This window comes from Myripristis murdjan, chromosome 19, assembly GCF_902150065.1.
Source record: "Myripristis murdjan chromosome 19, fMyrMur1.1, whole genome shotgun sequence".
NCBI lineage: Eukaryota > Metazoa > Chordata > Actinopteri > Holocentriformes > Holocentridae > Myripristis > Myripristis murdjan.
Window position 1 is genome coordinate 21,053,203 of NC_043998.1, and position 19,279 is coordinate 21,072,481.

The window sequence follows — 19,279 nt, forward strand, 5'->3', positions numbered from 1 at the left end:
TGTTCATAGAATTTCTGCAATATCATGACATTTACAGAGGCATATTTCATTCCAGGGAGGTCGGTGAAATTGCCAATTTTTCTCGGGAATATCATGGCATTTTACAAAGTGGCCACTTTCCAGGAATATTGCAGAATGAGTTTTCCAACACATTCATTTTATTCAATCTTTGACAGTCCTGTTAGACTGCAGCCAGACTGGAACACAACAGTAACAAACCAGGAAGGAAGAACATTTTTAGGGCAAGGAAATACTCCAACCATGCTTTAGTTATTCATCAAATTAAAGAAAATTTCAAATGTGACACACTCTATATAAAACTTTCAAAGCATGCAGAAAAAATCCATTACCTTATTTCACTTTCTGATGATGTATGTGTTATTTTTCACTGTCGGCAGCGATGTGGATAAGAAAGGCTTTGTGGACCCAATCAGGACATTGACATTGGCCCAGCTCAAGCAGGAGCAGACAGACAGGAGTCGGACCCCCACGGGGAAAGATGCCCACCTCCACCGCCTCTACCTAGATGCCCACAGCAAGGCACGCCTAACACAGACACAGGTACAGTACTGCAGGAACTACAACTTTGAAACTGGTTAAAAGCAAGTGGCGAACAGGCTCATCAGTCACTTTTTGGCTCACTCTGCGTGATTAATATTCCTAGTTGGAGTTCAATTCCTGATCCCAAAAATGCCTCAAACTTAAGTCACTGAGTTTTCGTGTTTTCACTTTTGCCTGTCAACTGCAGTCCCACTACTACAGTGTTTCTGTTAGAATTTTACTCTGGTTAGAAGAGCTCCTTGAAACAGGATTTTGACTGTAACAAACTAAAACTAAAACACTGAAGCTCATGAATATAAGAACAAGAAGCATGAAGGCATAAAGATGCTGAATCCTCTCAGAATATGCAGTAGAATCAATTCATGTTGAGTGCTTCCCGTACATGCAAAAGATCAAAATGGAGGTAAATGAATGATGCTGAGTTGTCAATATCACATTTTTAATAAAAATCTGTCATCAGCCACAGATGTTGGTTTAACTTTAAATTAAGTTCAAGTTCATTTTATTTTGGCATCCTTATTCATATAAATTATTAAAAACACTATCAAGCACATACATTTCCATCAGTGACCAAAAAGATTTAAGCTGAAGCGTGTACTCATTGCGCCCACTGTAATTACCATTTACAAGGAGTCAAATGGCAAAACCCAGAAAAATAAAAGCAACTACGAGGTCCATTGGATTCCAAACAGAAAAGTAATGCAAAACAAATAGATTGGGCCATAGCTTTTAGGCATCATGATTCAACTGGAGTTCCAACTGGATATTTTTAATTCCACAGAGACCATTCCATAAATTAATACCTTTAGCCAAGATACATGTCTTTTTTTTTATATTTGTCCTTACCCTATTTTTTAACATATAGACTCCCCTTATATCTTATTTACTGCTTTCTCTCATTGAGAACAGCTTTTGGATCCTCTCTGGAAGTAAATTTTGCCTGGCTTTATATATGACATGTGCAGTGTTGTACTTAACCAAATTATCAGTTTTGTTCAGCGCTGCCAATAACACTTAAAAATTGCACAGAAATTATGTTGGAGAATAGTCTGTAGTTTTAATCAGATCTGAATTTTGTAGTGATGTTACATTGTTATGTTTCCACCAATTCTTTTCAGAATGTGGGTCCCCAACGAGGACATTTGGAAAACCATAGCTCTTAGCATTGTTTGTGTTTTCTGTCACAGGATGCTGTGCAGGCAGCGGACCGAGCCAGTAAATACAAAGAAGAGAACCGGCGAATCCTTCAAGAGAGCATCGAGGTCGCTCCATTCACTGCTAAGATCCAGCGCTCCAACGACCCAGGGATGGACAGAGACAGAGAGCGAGACCGAGAGCCCACCTTCCCTGCACGCATTCCCTCTCTCGCAGCCCCCAGCCCCAAGGCCAGCCATGCCCACCCCCATGTCATCCAATCAGACAAGAGCAACTACTTCACCACACTGTCCAACAGTGTAGTGAATGAGCCTCCAAGACTTTACCCCTCCAAGGAACTCAATTCATATTATGAGAAAATATCTGCTGGGACTCCAGGAATTGTAGCCAGTGCTGGAGCTGCCTTGCCCAGCCAGGGAGCTCTGTCTCTGAGCAACTACAGCTCCAAAGCCTCCCTGTCCAAGCCTCCTCCACTCATTAAGCACCAGCCTGAAGGAGGGGAGGGTTTAGCAGGAAAAATCACTGAGCAACTCAGCCAGCAGGTGGCCCTAGTGCAACAGCAACATCAGCATCATGCAGGAATAGATAGGATAGATCGCCACAGCCCCGCCATTTCTCCTTCCTCCTCCTCAACATCTGTCTCTTCTTCAACTCCCAACCACCACCATCACCACCACCACCACCACCATCATCATCAGCAGCAGCAGCAGCAGCAGCTCAGGGGAATGCCATCTCTTCACCGAGCGCCTGTCTTCCACCCACCCACCCAGCATGCGCTGGAGCGCAAAGAAGCCGCTGAGCGAGAACGGGAGCGGGAGAAAGAACGAGAGAGAGAAAGGGAAAGGGCAGGCTATGGTGGTCGTCTGTCCCCTCCGACCCTCACGCCGATCCAGCCAGTGAGCTTAGCAGCAACTGGTAGCAAAACATCAGTGGAGCAGCAGAAGCCCCCCACACTGCTACCAGAGCTCAGGGAGGTCAAAGGTCATGGAATCACAGCTGCTTCCACCTCTGTTGCTCTGGCTGCTGGTGGTGAGATAATGACATCATCAGCAGAAGGATGGCGGGGTGGGGAAATGATTCAAGAAAGAGGAGGATGGTTCCCTGGAGAAAAAGTAGGAGGGATACGGGGCAAGCCCCAAGCAGCTGTGGCCTCTGTCATTGTGCGTCCATCAACGTGCATCAAATATGAAAGTGGGTTGCCTGTCGGTGCTAATAAACCTGGTGCTATGGTCCAGAAAGAGCTCCCCCAGGGGAGGCTTTACTCCTCTAAACCCCAGGGAGAGTGCCCAAGACTGGGAGAGAGTGTTAAAGAACTTGCATGTAGCCCTGGAGCTGGCAGGATTATCCAACCTAACACTAATTTGGATGACGGAGGTGTCCAATACAAAAAGACTTTTATGCGCAGCATGCAGGGAACAATAGGAGCCAGTAACACAAACTCACTGTGCAGGACTGAGATTTCAGCCTCACCAGGTTTTGGTGTACTAAGTAGAAGTGGGATAGCCCCCACTGATTTAGGCCTCTCAATTTCAGCTCGGGGTGAGTCTACACCCCATAAAACTGGAACTTGTGGACGTGTGTTGAGCCATTCAGGACCAGGAGAGCACCAGGAAGTGTTAGGGCCATGTACCACATCTCCAAGTGGATCTTTGCTTTCCCAAAGTCCAGCAGGGACTCCCCACCCCAGCCCAAGCATCACCCCAACACCCAGTTCTAGCTCTGGCTCAAGCCAAGCTTATTCCCCCTCTTTCGTTCACCTGAAAAAGCACAAAGCCGCCTTGGCTGCGGCTCAATCCAGAAGCAGCTCCTCCAATGCTCCCACTTCTGCCATAACTGTAAATTCATCTCTAACCTCTGATTTAGCTGACAAAGCCCCCATTCAGAGTTCTCCCCCTCCACCCTCCTCTAGTCAAGCGTCCTCATCTTCCTTTGACAGCAGCAGCAGCAGTTCAGCAAGCGGTAGCACCACGCCAGGCAAGTCCAGCCCTTTGCCCAATGGCCAGTCCTCTGGAGCTGCCTCAATGGGCAGCGGGCAACCCAGTAACTATCACAAGCTAAAGAAAGCCTGGTTGACCAGGCACTCAGAGGAGGACAGGAACACAGCTACTACTGTCCCTACTACTAGTACTAAACCTGAAAAGCTGCCTGCTACTGCCACTAGCACAAGTAATACAGGAAGTAATACCACGGTCATATCGGAAATGATCAAGCCATGTTCTGTCAATCTCATTGCCTCCACATCCAGTGATGTGGAAATGAGCAAGGAGAGCGGAAACAAAGGTGTTGAGAGAGAAAAGCAGCCAGAGGAGAAGACAGCCGGAACAGCAGGTGGGGGAGGGGAGGAGAAGAAAGTGGCTACTCCATCGAGGCGAGGGAACAAACGGACCTACGAGTCAGGTTCGGAGAGTGGAGGGGACGACTCAGATGCTAGTGAGAGCAAAATGGAGGGACGTGCCAAGCGTCAGCCCAAACCAACCTACAAGAAAAAACAGAACGACATGGCTAAGAAGAAAGGAGACAATGAAAAAGAGGAAGAAGAAGTGAAGCCCAATGGCATCTTTAGATCGGCCCGGGAGAAGACCAAACTGAAACTGGCCAGCAGTAGTAAGTCCTACACTCACATTTTTAGACATTAAGTCCAGGAGTTTTCAAACTTTATCATGATCTGGACCTGCAAGTTGACTTTCAGTAAACTGCATGCCCCATTGGAACTTTTGCCCTGTAGGGACCCTTATCTCAAAAGACATTTTGATTTGTGTTCTAACAGCTATGTGGAGTTGGATGAAAGACCAAATTATCAAGTAAAGCAACATAACAAAAAATTAGCAAAATTTATTTGGATGATTCTGTTTTCCTATGTGATGGTGTCTGCTCGGTGGAGGATAACAGGTGCAGGTGAAGAGTCAATCAAACAGGGGTGGGAGGAATAAAAACTGAGTTATTATTCTGATCAGTGTGTAAAGTAAACCGATCGTTTGAGAAATAGATAGATAGATAGATAGATAGATAGATAGGTATACTTTATTGATCCCAGACTGGGAAATTCACAACTGACAGGCTTCTCTCGGTATAGAAAGTACTTAAGATTCTCACAGTTGTTGTATTGCATTAACACTGTTCTATGCTTATCTAAGAGTGGACATATGTAGTAGGACATGATCATTTGCAAGACCGAGCAATGTGTTGCCACATAGAAAACAGTCATCATCACCATTCACATTTTTTTAAAAAAAACAAAAGAATTCTTTGTTTTTTGCCTTACTTCCCTTTGCATTATTTTTCATCTATAGATATCACTCAATGTAAACAATGTGTCATATATGTTATACAGTAGTAGTTATACATGTACATGTACATATATATAGCTATCAAAAGGAAAAATGATTTTAAAAAATCAAACTTGGAATAATTAAATTGTGAAAAAATAAGATATAGGTACTGTAGTCAGTATATTTTAATACTTTTTAAGGCCTTGAATGTTTGATTGGCCTTCTTCAGGATTGACACTTTTTATATAATGTTAAACTACAAATGATTTACATGAGCTCTGTCTAGTGCATGTTTTCCACAGCAAGTCTAGGCATGCATCACCTCTCACCCCCACCAAGCTGGCAAGAATTAAATGTTCCTAGAAGGAAGATTCCTGTAATTCAATAGTCCAAGGACTAGGGATGGGCTGATTTTTAAGTAGTCCTACCGCAATTAATCAGAACCAGTTGGGCCAGACTCTGTTCTTGTTCATTTGGTTTTTCTTCTTTCTCATTTCTCTCTTTCCTTTTTTCTTACTTTGCAATGACATTCCAGTGTTTTCCTGTCTGTATTCTGCCCTGTCTTCATGTCTGTTACACCATGGATATGAGTTACCCTCTAATGTCACTATAGAGCTGTTCAAGGTTTCACACACACCACCATCTGGTCTGCAGCTGTGTGTGTGTTGAAATATTCCGTAAGATAAGAGTGACTCAGACATAAGCACAAAACTTTGTGTGGAAGACAGACAGTAAAGAGCAAGGTAGAAGCAGCAGAGGGATGGGACATGTTCAACATAGTGTGAGAATTTTAGCTTTTTCCATTATTGCACATCACACTGCCATTTTTCAGGCTCTCCAGGAATTTGCTGTTGTGACATTCCAACAATATTATGCACATTCAAACTGTTCCTAAAAAATGTGCAAGAATTCAAAATTTTACACATTTCCACATTTTCCTGCATGAAATAGCCAAGCTATTTCACGCTTTCACACACAAAAACTAGATGAAAATGCCAGAAACAGACAATTGAAAACACACATGATAGAATGATGTTGTCAATGTGACGTGATAAGGTGATGAGGTAACCCTGGGCTTTTTCAGATGGTATCCCCCGCTCAGTCCTGAAAGACTGGAGGAAAGTGAAGAAGCTGAAGCAGACAGGGGAGTCCTTCCTGCAGGACGACTCGTGTTCTGAAATTGGACCCAATCTGCAGAAATGCAGGGAATGCAGGGTGGTTCGAAGTAAGAAGGGCGAGGAGCCGGCCCATTCTCCTGTCTTCTGCCGCTTCTACTATTTCAGACGGTAAAGCTCTCACCTAGATTTCATTTTTTTATTCCCTTTTGCCAGTAATTTTCTTAAATGTGATTTTCTTTGTGTTTACACCAATAACCGCTTGATATAGCATTTGCAGTAAATGCATGGAAAACTGGTTTCTGTCTTAACCTGCACAACAGTGATTTACTCAAGGTTGTCCTATGGATTGGCAAATATTTAAATGAGAGTATGAGTCAGCTAGGATTAGACAGATACATGGTCTGATATTGTCATTTTATTAGAAATGGGTCCGGATCCGTCAGTGTGGCTCATCTCTGGTGTGATGGCTGTGATGCAGCTTGATTAATCACTTACCATAGAGCCTGAGACGATTCTGTTGCAATAGCAGCCAAATTCTTTAATGTTCCATTTTCAGAGGTGTTTCCACCGTGACAAGGAAAAAAAATCCAAGGGAAATACAAATACATACAGTTTTGACATGAAAATACTCAATTTAAAAGATAACAGTAGATTCAACCTTTAGATTGGTCAAACCATGCAGCTGATAATTGGCTGTCTAAAGGGTTTCCTTTACACAGCCAATCAGTCACAGCCCAGGGACTATTTTCTGGCAGAGGGACTGTTTCATTCCGCCCAAATTCAAGTCATCAAAACAGAACAGTGCTGCTGCCTTTAAGAAAACTAATGTGGGCGACTTTATTCTGGTGATGGAATACTGGTGTGAAGAAATTCTCTGAAAGTTCATTTTTATATCGTAGTGGAATGAATGGAAACCAGTGGCCGGGTTAAAGGTTAGAAAAATGATATCGGAGGTCTAAGATATGACTGCTTGCTTTGGGAAAAGATTAGCAGAAGTATGAGTTTTATACGTTTTATAGATTGGCTGAATTGGCAGAATCACTGGAATGGTCCTTCAGTTCCCTGAAAGGCACAGTAAAGTGCAGCGTGCTCACCACCTGGTGGTGGGAGACAGTATAGCAGTGAAAACGTATTCAGCATTTAAATTCTTCTTCATACCTCTTGCAACATTTTCCTTTCAAAATTGGTCAGTAATCTGGTAAACAATGGTAAGATATGAGGACATTTGGATACCACCCAACCTTACTGGGTAGCAAAACAATTCGTCCTGACTGTGTTATCATACGTTCTCCTTAACTACAGTTTTCTGTCTTGTTGGTTGGATTTCTCTGTCATTTTCATAACAAGATAGCACAGAAAGAACAAGGAAAATGTATCATTCCTATGAATCATAGATTATTACTAACCATATGAATTCAGTATGTAATGATTCTGTCCTTGTTTCTCTTTCTCTCACACATGCATTTATATGCGCGCAGACACAAACATGTGCGCGCACACACACACACACACACACACACACAGTTGGATAATCCAGCAGCAGCAGCAGTCTGGGGTAAATCTGCCAAAGAGGATTTTCTGCTCTATAATCTTTTCCTTACTGACTTACTGCAGAACTGCTGCTGCTGCAACCTCTCCCTCTGTATCCTTCTCTTTTTGTCTGTCTCGTCTGTACTACACTTTTTTCTCTATCTCATCCCTTTCTCTGTCTCTCTCTCTCTTCACCCAACTCTAATGCTTGCTCTCTTGCCCCTCCTCCTCTCCTCCCCCTCTTGTCTGCCTCAGTACAGTAGAGACCTACAGATTAAAACAGGCATCTGGACATTTTTACCTCCCACTGAGGTTTCATAATCCTTCACCTGAGCTGACAGGGTCATCTGAGTACACCAAGGAAATGACTGCTGATAGTCTTACCTGCATTTAGTTGAGAAAACATTACAAAACATTAATTTATTTCTGCTTTGTTTTCATTGCACAATCTACCATCTTCTTTCATTATTTAATAGCAAACTAGATGATTAGAATACAACAATCCTCCAAATTACCTGCACAAATGTCTGTTGCAGTTGATTAAGTCAGCAGCTTCAGAAAAAAATGTACCAGGATGTGGATTGTAGCTTGTTTTTAATTTTCCGTTCTGTCAGATTATAGTGCATTGCTGTTCCTACATGAGTGGCACTCTCTGGAAATGTTCTAAGTAGCCAGTGACTTCCCAACACTTGGTTTTCTTTAGCCAAAAGTGTTTCTTTTTGGCTGTAATGTTAACAAACTGCCACTACCAATGCCATTACCTTTGCTAATTAAATGGCACTATGGCTTTGAGATCTTGTTTTTTGCCAGACAATGTGTTAAAGAGACCATTAGTTGCCAGTGGTCCTGTTTAGCTCCATGGTTAAATCAATGCAACAAAAGTGCCCTGGATAGAGATCCTCACCCCTAACTAGGGACTGTTCACAGGCCATGGTTCTGTGCTTTTGTAATTCTTGCTGGACAAAACTTGTGGCTTAGCAAAACCTGTGTTGTCATATCCAGGCTTTCCTATAGTAAAAATGGGGTGATTCGGATGGATGGCTTCTCCACTCCAGACCAGTTTGATGATGAGGCCCTGGCCCTGTGGGTCCCTGGGGCTTTGGAGGAGAGCCAACTGGACCAAACCACAGCCAAGTACATTCTTAGCTTCATCGGGGACAAATTCTGTCAGATGGTCCTCACTGAGAACACCGCAGCCTCGTGGGTCAAGAAGGATGGTGAGATGTCCTGACAAGTGTCTGACATTTTGAGAAAAATCCCAATTTCTTGGAATAACATAATAAATAATGGCCAAGGATGGAGATGAGTAATGTTTGTAAAGCCTCTCTAAATGAGAGCCTCCAGATGAGACATACTGTCTATTTCTAACCTGTTTTGTCTGTTTTTTAGCCAAGCTGGCATGGAAGCGAGCAGTGAGGGGCGTGAGAGAGATGTGTGATGCCTGTGAGGCAACACTCTTCAACATCCACTGGGTCTGTCAGAAATGTGGCTTTGTCGTCTGTCTGGACTGCTACAAGGCCAAGGAAAGGAAGAGCTCCAAAGGTTAGTACCCTGTGTTTTTGCAGTTATAAGCCAAAGTGGAGCAGTAAGCCCAGATACAGGCTAGGGATTTCAGTGGCACTAAATAACTCTGGTAGGACACCTGAAATTGAGGATCCCTCATTTTGTTTCCAAGAGAACTGCAATGCATTTTGGAAGGACGGAAAACATAATCCAAATCAATCACAGCAGACAACCTCAAAATGCTTGGGGATTTAAGATATAATGAGAGAGGAATGCTGGTGTCTGACAGCCACTGGACTGATGAACTCCAGACTGATGCTCATATTCAGCCATTTCTACATGTATTGTTAACTGGAATGAACTCCAGAGGAACAGAACAGACCTCAGACAAGTGTCTGCACTGTCTGCCCTCTACCTTGGCTACAGCCTGGACTTGTAGAAGCAGCTAATGTGTTAAATGGAGACAGGGCACAGGGTGCTGCACCATCTCCATTCAACAGCAAAATGATCCAGTGTGTTTCAGAATGTCCCAGCTCTGTAAATACATAAATGCTTTTGCAATGTTGCAGTGTCAGCCTTGAGATTCAGCTTCCCAGTTACAGAGAAGTTAAGGTTTAGGTAGAGTTCTAGCTGCATAGCTCTTTGTTAACAAACTAACTCAACTCAGGATTTAAAGTGCCACTGAGTGTGCTGGAATGATTAGACACTGTGCTGTACAAAGTGATGTGCATAGTGCAGGAGCTTGTTTTTGTACAATTATGTGAAAATAACTTCAGATCAAAGGCAACTTTAAGTGGGATTGAACCCAAACCCATTTATTACTAGAAAGGTGGAACTAATCAGATTTGTTGGAATGAAAACATGCAGACTCCTGGTCCTTGATTCCACAAGAATTCAAACCACAGCCACACAGAGCCCTGTGGGCAGACTTTGATTCCAGTCAGCCTGATTAGATGCTTCTCTCTGGTCAAAGATATTTTAGTGAGTGAAATCAGCTGCTGTTGTGCTTCGCTGGAATGATGCCTTTGTGCTCTTGGATCATGATGGCACAGTTGAAAGTTGAAAACTGGATATCTTAACTGTAGGGATAAAATTGTGGTTAAGAGTGAATTTTTGAAACCATACCATTCCACATCTTTTGGTGAAAACCTTAAAGGTGAACTACTTAAAATTGTATTGCAGTGAGGACCCTTTAGATTCAATTGATAAAAAATGTGGATTAAGCATGGACTTTGATGGTTAAATTTATATGGTTCTTGTCATCGGCCTGATTCACTGATAGATTTTGTGCTTATTCCACAATTTCAGGTTTTAAGGGTTAATTATTTCGGTGTCATACTTGAACACTAAGGTTAAACCTGACTGTAGAAAAATGTTAAAATGATCCCTCATATGTTTTCTGCATTCAAACAGTTTTCTAGTGAAATTAAACTATTCATCATATGCTGAGAACTCCACTTTGAACACCACTGTAATAAGCTATTGTGTGTTTGTCTCTTGGTGTTTGTATATCTGTAGAGTGTGTGTGTTTGTGTGTGTGTGTGTATCAGTTACAAAGCCTGACCTGTATCTCTCTCTCTGTCCCTGTTCAGATAAAGAGCTCTATGGCTGGCTGAAGTGTGTGAAAGGCCAACCCCATGATCACAAACACCTGATGCCAACACAGATCATACCTGGCACCGGTACCGATACGACTACTTCTCTCTTTCTTTCTGTCTCTGTCTTTCTATCTGGCTCAGCCTATGCCATCCCCTCTCTCTTGCTCTCTACCTTTGTTGTACAGGTGCTCTTTATCTCTGACCTCATCTGCCTTTCTGTTTCTCTCCGATGCCTTCTCTCACACATAGACATTTTAGGATTGAACTTTCTCATATTTGACATTTTGTGCTCATATTTGATCTGATAAATAAACGTCAAATATTCATCGTTGCCCTAGAATTTTATTCCCATCAAGGTGGCAAAGCATGTAAAAAAACCTTTTTGTTTACCTTCATGAACCTAAAAAAATGTGACTGTGATTTTCTTTTTTTCTTATCTTTAAATGTAATCTTGTTGATGTCATCTTGATATTTCAGTGCTGACAGAGCTGGTGAGCTCCATGCACTCCTTGAGAGAAAAATACAGCATCAAGTCCCACTGTCCCTGCGCCAGCAAACAGAACCTCCTCACCAAACTGCCATCCACTAATGGAGTCTCACAGGTACAGCCTGCTAATCTAACGCTAGAGCCAAGACAAAGAGATTGTGTTTGTATGTGTGTGTGAGAGTGAGTGAGTGAGTGAGTGAGAGACAGAGACAGATACCTTGATGATACTCTTATGAAGGATGTTGCCATCTCCAGGCTTCCTGTAGCCATGGAAAATCTGGAAAACTCAAGGAATGTGTTTTCTAGGCTTGGAAATTATTTGGAAAATGGTGAAACATTAACAAAGTTTTAGAAAAGTCACTGAAATTTTGAGTAACGATGATAATCAAGCTAAAGCCTTAGAAGAGAGAACAAATAAGATATTTTCATTTCCTCGACCACCAGACCATATTTTGTGTGTCTTGTCGCCTTGTTGAAAAGCGTACTAAACGCTGAAATACAGTCGTGGAAATTTGTTATGTTAGTTATGGGAAGTCAAGTTTTCAGATGTAATTGACAAGTAAGTATGGCAACCCTCCATCTAAATGTTGGCTTTTGGAAGTGAACACAGCTGGTTATCGCTGCTTAACCTTTTCTACCAAACATGTCTTTGCCAGGTTCTGCAGAATGTCCTGAACCACAGCAACAAACTCTCCTTGGTCAAAGCTGAGCCGGGCTCCCAGCAGCAGAACTCAGACCAAGGAGGAACCAAAGTAGAGACCAATGGAGGCGGGGGTGGAGGTGGTGGAGGGAGCAGTCCAGGGAGTGATGCAGGGAGCGCCCCGGTCACTCCACCGGAGTCTCAGTCACCTCTGCATTTCCTGGCAGACCTGGCAGAGCAGAAGTCCCGAGAGGAAAAGAAAGGTGAGGGAGAGGGCTGCCTGCACGAGAACTGCATTACGTGCTGCTGTTAGACTAGAAACTGAGAATTTTATCAGTGGCTATTCTTCCAATTTCCCTTTATTTTCTCTTTTTGGTGGTAATTTTATGGTAATGTGCTTGTAATTTAATCTTGCAATTTAATTGTGTGTGTGTGTGTTTGTGTGTGAATAGATAGATAGATAGATACAGATATGTATAGATATAGATTTATATATATATATACACACACACACACACACATAAGTAATAATAATAATAATAAGTCTGTGCTCCCAGCCACACCAATGGAAGTTTCACTCACTGAAATCTAAATCTTTGCTGATGATAATTAAGATCTTGCCCTGTACCAGATGAACTCAGCACAAATATTCAGTTCACAAAACTTCACTTGACAATAACTGTTTTGGATCAGCAATCAACTGCCTTTCCCTCTTGTCTTCATCTGACAGAAAACAAGGAGTCGGTGTTAAGCAAATCGGTGAAGGAGGAGAAGGAAGGGGACAGCCTGGAGGTCCTCCAGCAGTGTAAGACTTCTTCGTTGGTGGCGAACAGTACAGAACAGGGCTCAACGTTGCGAGATCTGCTGACAACCACAGCAGGAAAGCTGAGGCTGGGGTCTACTGATGCAGGAATCGCCTTTGCACCAGTCTACTCCACCGCTTCGCAGGTACACACATGCTAAAAATAAATACATACTAAAGATTCAGTACACTGGCATTTCTGAGACCAGTGGTGTACTGACCATCGACCTACTGGGACAAATCCTGGTGGGTTAGATTTTTCAAATACTCACTTTCCCTTCCATATCTCTCCCTCTCTTCCCTCAGACTGGTAAGGGTGGGCGGACAATGCCCAATATACTCGATGACATCATCGCCTCAGTCGTCGAAAACAAAATCCCCGCCAGTCGCCAGAACACCACCACCAAGCTGTCAATCAAGCACGAGCCCGTCACTCCTGGAAACAACAACCCAACTTCTGCTGTTGCCGTGGACACCAAACCAGACAGGAAGAAGACGGCCGCGGTTACAGCAGCAGTGCCGGAAGAATCAACCAATCAGCATCCAGATATCCCACACTGCTGGTTGTACAACAGACGGTTACTGTGGCTGAAAGATCACCGCAACCAGAACAACTGGAAGCTGTTCAGAGAGTGCTGGAGACAGGGACAGGTACACATTACTGATAGTGCGAGTAGTAACTGTAGTGCTGGTAGTGACAATGATAAGAAATTTCTGGTAGTTTTAGTACTACAGTAGTAAGAATCGTAGGAGTAATGATAATTGTAATGATAGTAGTAGGTGCAGCAGTAGTTGTGATAATTGTTGAACTGACACTAGTGGTAATACTAACAATAGCAGCCATAACTCAGTCATAATCACAACAGTAGAGGTAATAATAACTTGTATTGATGTGCTTGTGTGTGTGTGTGTGTGTGTGTGTGTGTGTTTCCAGCCTGTGTTGGTTTCAGGGGTCCATAAGCGTTTGAACCCCAGTCTATGGAAAGCCGACTCCTTCAACCAGGAGTTTGCAGACCACCAAGGAGACCTCCTTAACTGTAAAGACCAGGTTGTCTCCAACTCTGGGATCAAGGAATTCTGGGATGGATTTGAAGACATCACCAGTGAGTTTATATGCTCAGATTCCCCATGTTTTACATACAAAATCTGAAGTCTCTGAAAGTTCATTTTCATATGGTAGTGAAATGAAAGGAAACCAATGGCTGGATCAAAGACGGGAAAAATTATGTCAGAGTTTGAAAATATGGAAAAAGGATGGAAACATATTAGCAGAAATGTGACGTATATACATTTTGTAAATATTATGCTGATTCCCTGGGATTGTCCTTTAACAATAGTTGAGTCCTAAGATTAAACATTTTCCTATCAACGAGCAGGTATGATAATGTTACCTTCCTAAATTGTTATTCAGTCTCATCTCAGTTTACTCACTCTGTCCTGACAGGTTCTTTGCAACAGGCATTTTGATTAGAGTCTACCACGCAAAGTGCATTATTTAGTAAAACAGCAATCGTACATAGATCTTAGCACTAACTGCTAATGTTTGGACTAAAATTGTCTTCATGGTGCCATCTACAAAATAGCGATTAATTAGATTTAAGATTAAATCAAATCAAAGCTCTGTGTGAATTCAGTCTAACAAATTGTCTTTCCTCCTCAGAGCGGCCCAAGTCAAAAGATGGAGAGCCCATGGTTTACAGGCTGAAGGACTGGCCCTCTGGAGAGGAGTTCATGGCCCTGATGCCCTCCAGGTACACACAAGCACACACACACACACACACACACCGGGTCCTTGACATTTGGGAGCCCTAGGCAAAAAAAGAAAAAAAATCATTTGGAACCATGAATTAGTCATCCATGAATAGAAGATGAACAACCTTAATTTTTTCACCTTCTGAACAAAGGTGTTTTGAGTTCTTTTTTTTTTTTTTTTGTGGGTTTTTTTTTTTTTTTGCTATTTTCTTGTAATTTTTTAGACACATTTTATGGTACTGCTTACAATTACATTTTTTGTAATATAATTTTAAATATAACTACATATATATATATATATATATATATATATATATATATATATATATATATATATTATATTATATTCAAAATAATAAATTAGTTTTATGGTAATTTTTTTTTTTTTTCTTTTTTTAAATTTTCCTTGCTCATTGCCATGTCTAATATCTTACTGATTTACAGATTTTGGTCAATATTCTGATTGTTTTCTTGAAGTTGTTTACTTTTTTGTTTTGTTTGTTTGTTGTTTTGCTAATTTGGACACTTGAAGAAAAATTTTCAACCGCCTTTGAAACCTGAGCAAATTTACTTGATTTCTCTCAAAAACATGGAGGAAAAAATGGGATAAGAAAATTAGAAAAAAGTCACTGGAACACGAGGAAAAAATAAGGGGAAAAAAACACAAAATTATCGAAAACAAATGTAAAAAAAATGTCATGAATACCACATTTCTAATGATTAAAATGATGTGTTTAAAGGTCAGATCAGTGATGCTGGGTCGGTGTCAGATTTCTTGGGTTTAAATGCTTGTGAAAGGGGTCTGAACACAGCCTGAGGCCTTCAAAACAAAAATCCTCAACTTTTATGCAATCATTGCCTTTTTAGTAGCTGTTATCTTTGCAGTTTCCAAAACTGCAAATAAAAGTCCAAATGCATTGGATTGTATCAACAAATGAAGGTGAACAAATCTAAGCCAATGTTTGTTTGTTTTTGCAGATATGATGACTTGATGAGGAATCTGCCCCTGCCAGAGTACTCAGATCCAGAGGGGAACCTCAACCTGGCCTCCCACCTGCCCTCTTTCTTTGTCAGGCCAGACCTGGGACCAAGACTGTGCTGTGCCTACGGTATGAACCACAGCTAACACCAGCCACTAGCCAAATGCTACTTTATCTGTAGCTGTTTGTCCACTGTGCCAGCCAGTTAGCAGGTAACCAGCCAACATTTACCAGTTCCTGTCTGTTCCAAAGTTCGGCTGCAGTGCAAGTCACTAGATGTTTGGGTGATCCTCGCCAAAATAATAATAATAACAATAAAAACAATTTACCATGATTGACGATCACCTATTAAACAGAATTCATTTTAGTTCTTTTTATGTTTCATTTTATGTTTCATTTTAATTACATTTTTTTTTTAAATTTTGTTTATCAAATTTTTGGCTTAGTTTTTGGTAATTTGTTTCTTGTAATATAATTTTAAATATATAATCATAATACTTAAAATTGTAGTGTTGTGATAGTTTTTGTTTACAATATAGATAATATGGTAATTTGTGGGCTAGTTTTGTAAAAATTTTATAGTTTTTTTTGTTTTGTTTTTTCACAAGCATTTAAACACAAGATATCTGATGTTGATCTAGCATCACTAATCTGACCTTTTCAGTCTAAATTCTAATAATTTTGTGCTGATGGATCTTTCTTCACTGTGGTCTCTCCAGGTGTGGCAGCATCTCAGGACCAGGACTTTGGGACTGCCAACCTTCATGTGGAGGTCTCAGACATCGTCTCTGTTCTGGTCTATGTTGGAGTTGCAAAAGGCAACGGAGTCCTATCCAAAACTGGTAAGGCTACTTTGAAAGCTGACTGTCATCCCTGTACATCCACTTGAAGCCATTTTGCCCTCGACACACTGATATGGAAAGATATTTTGGTTTCACAAACATGGCAATTTGATGTGCAAATTAGAAAGAAATTACTCACCAGAAATTAAAATTAAACTTGTAAAAAGTTACAAGAAAATTACTAAAAAAAAAAAAAAAAAAAAAAAAAAAAAGCATAACTTTTGCAGAAAATTAGTAAAACTTTACTGGAAATTTTGCCCCCCAAAATTAAATAAGAAACAGTCTCAAGAAAATATTGTAATTATTAGGAAGATATATTTAAAATTAAATTAGCATTACTCCATTAAAATGATGTATGTAAAGGTGACATCTGTGATGCAGGATCAGATTTCTTGTGTTTTCTTGTGAAATTGTTCCTCATTTGGCCGAGGACCCTCTGGAAGGCCTGCAGGACTGATAAATGTGTGTAGAAGCAGAGAGCGAAAGACAGACAATGAGAGGGAAGGATTTCAACACCAAGAACCAAAATGGAAATCAGTGTTTTTCTAATGAGGGCAGTTTCTGTCATCTAAAAAAAAAACACTACCCACTAAACTTCCCTACTTTTTTCCTCTCCATCTTTTCATTTGTCTTTATACCCTGTCTTTTTCTCTCATCATTCCTCCCCTCATGCCCAACTTCCCCTGGTTGCCCCCATACCCACTCTCCTTTCCTCCTCCATATTATAAAGCTCTCCTTTCCTCCTCCATATTATAAATAACACCAGTCTTTCCAAACACGCACACCCCCTCCTTGTCAGCTTCATGAATATTTAAAGACTGCTCTTCAGAGAGTTGGCTTGACTGTCGCACCATACTCTTTGTACTCTGTCAAGCTGACACGGTAGATATCTGTGTGTGTGTGTGTGTGTGAGAGAGAGAGAAACAACTAGAAAGAATTTTCCCTGGTGTGCACTCCTTGTGTGAATTGACTTGCTCTTTTTCTATCTCCCTCTTTCTCTTTGTTTATGTTAAATTTGCCTTGTTTTTTTTTTTTTTCAAACAGTCAAGTCATAGCTAAATAGTTTCAGTTTATTCTATATTTATATTCCCTCTTTTTTCTAAGTATGGCTTTAATGGGATGGGCCCGCATAATACTTAGAAACATTCTAATAACAATGAGAATACATCAAATGGAAAAATAACGATAGCCTATGTTCTCTCTCTCTCTGTGTGTGTGTCTTGCTGTGCAGGAGTGCTGAAGCGTCTTGAGGAGGAGGATCTGGATGAGGGCGTACGGAGGAGGCTGAAGGACTCCAGCGAGACCCCGGGGGCGCTGTGGCACATCTACCTCAACAGAGACCTGGACAAGGTCCGGGAGTTCCTGCACAAGGTCGGTCCTCTCTCATCATTCATACACACACCACACTGATACTGTATTTTTCAAAATGACATCTGGACCAGTGTGCTTCTCCTCTGATATGATGGATATGGTGCAGTTTCACTCATTAGAGATTTATTGTATAATTGATCAGTACTACACACGTTGTCTTTTGGAATTAACTTGAACTATTTCTAATGAGACCTAGTTTTCAGTGCTTTAGTGTCACTTGATGGTTTAAATGCTATTTGAAAGGATGTTCGACCCTGAAAACCACTCTATCCCTTCTTTCCCACCTCGCCAACTTGCCCCACCTCCTTAGCTGTGTAAGGAGCAGGGATTGGATATATCGCTGGAGCAGGACCCAATCAGGGAGCAGGGCTGGTACCTGAGCAGAAAGCAGCGGCAGCGCTTGCTGGAGGAGCACGGAGTTCAAGGCTGGACTGTGGTTCAATTTCTAGGAGACTCTGTCCTTATACCAGCTGGGGCCATGCACCAGGTATATATCACACACACACACACACACACACACATACACACATACATTTGTCCTCTTAACTCATGTCATGTGCTGTTATCTGTGTTTTCTTGTGTTGACAAGAATGTCAAAGGCAAACATCCGTTTTAGTTTCTGCATTCTCTGGTGAACATTCCTGGATCCACAATGTCAGTTTTCAAGGATCTAAATAAAATGGTTGCTTTTAGCTTGATAACCATGTGTTTTTGAGCAGGACCATCCCAGTAATTTTGAATGCCTGGTCCATTTACTGCAATTTCTCCACATTTTGTATGTCCACAAAATTTGTAAATAATCTGCAGGTGTTGAAGATTTCACACGTATAATCAAAGTCCTTCAATTTTCAAATGTGAATTATTGATTGAAACAGCCACCTTATAATGTTCTGTTTCTGTGGCTAAGAGAGCCCATTGCCGTTCATAAACCCCAGAACTGATAATGTGAAACGTTTCCCCTGGGACTATTTTCCCTGGCGGAGGAGGCGTTTCACCCTGTCCAGTTTCAAGTCATCTGCTGCTTTTAGGGAAACTAGTGTGGATGACTTTATTACAGTGATGGAAAACTGGTGTGCAGAAAGTTTGAGGTATTATTATTTTGTGACAGGATGTTCCCCAGTGGAGTCGGTGAAATTTTCATCTCACGCTCTCTCCTCTTTTCATCCCGTCAGGTCCAGAACCTCCACAGCTGTGTGCAGGTCATCAACGACTTTGTGTCTCCTGAACATGTAGTCAACTCCTTCCACCTGACCCAGGAGCTCAGGTCCACAAAAGAAGAGGTCAACTATGAGGATAAACTACAGGTGACGGATCTTTTTAAAGCAAAACAGAGTGTTGGCTTGTATAGTTCCCTGGACGTGACGGCCCACATGGTGGTGAAATCCCCTCATTAAACAGCTCTGTTATTGTTGTTTTTCCGATTTGAGATGGAAGGTAGATCCCGCAGGAAACTTCCACATAGAAACTTTGCACCAGGGTGAGACAACCTGGTATTGCTTTCACAAATTCTAATCAGATGAAAAAAAAAAAGAGTACTGGGACTTCTTTTTGCTATATTGGCATAATTCACTTTGTTCGTGTTCATTTATGTGCAAAAAGTGTTATTTTGAGAGCTGTTTTGCTATGGAAGTGAATGAAGAGATAAAAATCCAGTGTTCAATTCAATTCAAT

General features: G+C 41.4%; 1 protein-coding gene across 3 annotated transcripts in view; it reads left to right on the plus strand.

The window, feature by feature from the left end:
* jmjd1cb (jumonji domain containing 1Cb) overlaps positions 1–19,279 on the plus strand; it is a 155,675-nt gene that overhangs the window by 133,199 nt on the left and 3,197 nt on the right. For all 3 annotated transcript variants that reach the window (XM_030077080.1, XM_030077082.1, XM_030077083.1), the window contains 17 exons: positions 399–561; positions 1,749–4,320; positions 6,070–6,271; positions 8,636–8,850; positions 9,023–9,175; positions 10,729–10,818; positions 11,212–11,336; positions 11,878–12,124; positions 12,592–12,809; positions 12,970–13,314; positions 13,598–13,766; positions 14,324–14,414; positions 15,394–15,524; positions 16,115–16,237; positions 17,469–17,608; positions 17,919–18,095; positions 18,781–18,912. In XM_030077080.1, coding sequence (XP_029932940.1) covers positions 399–561; positions 1,749–4,320; positions 6,070–6,271; positions 8,636–8,850; positions 9,023–9,175; positions 10,729–10,818; positions 11,212–11,336; positions 11,878–12,124; positions 12,592–12,809; positions 12,970–13,314; positions 13,598–13,766; positions 14,324–14,414; positions 15,394–15,524; positions 16,115–16,237; positions 17,469–17,608; positions 17,919–18,095; positions 18,781–18,912 — 5,293 coding nt within the window. The remainder of the gene's footprint in view (positions 1–398; positions 562–1,748; positions 4,321–6,069; positions 6,272–8,635; positions 8,851–9,022; positions 9,176–10,728; positions 10,819–11,211; positions 11,337–11,877; positions 12,125–12,591; positions 12,810–12,969; positions 13,315–13,597; positions 13,767–14,323; positions 14,415–15,393; positions 15,525–16,114; positions 16,238–17,468; positions 17,609–17,918; positions 18,096–18,780; positions 18,913–19,279) is intronic.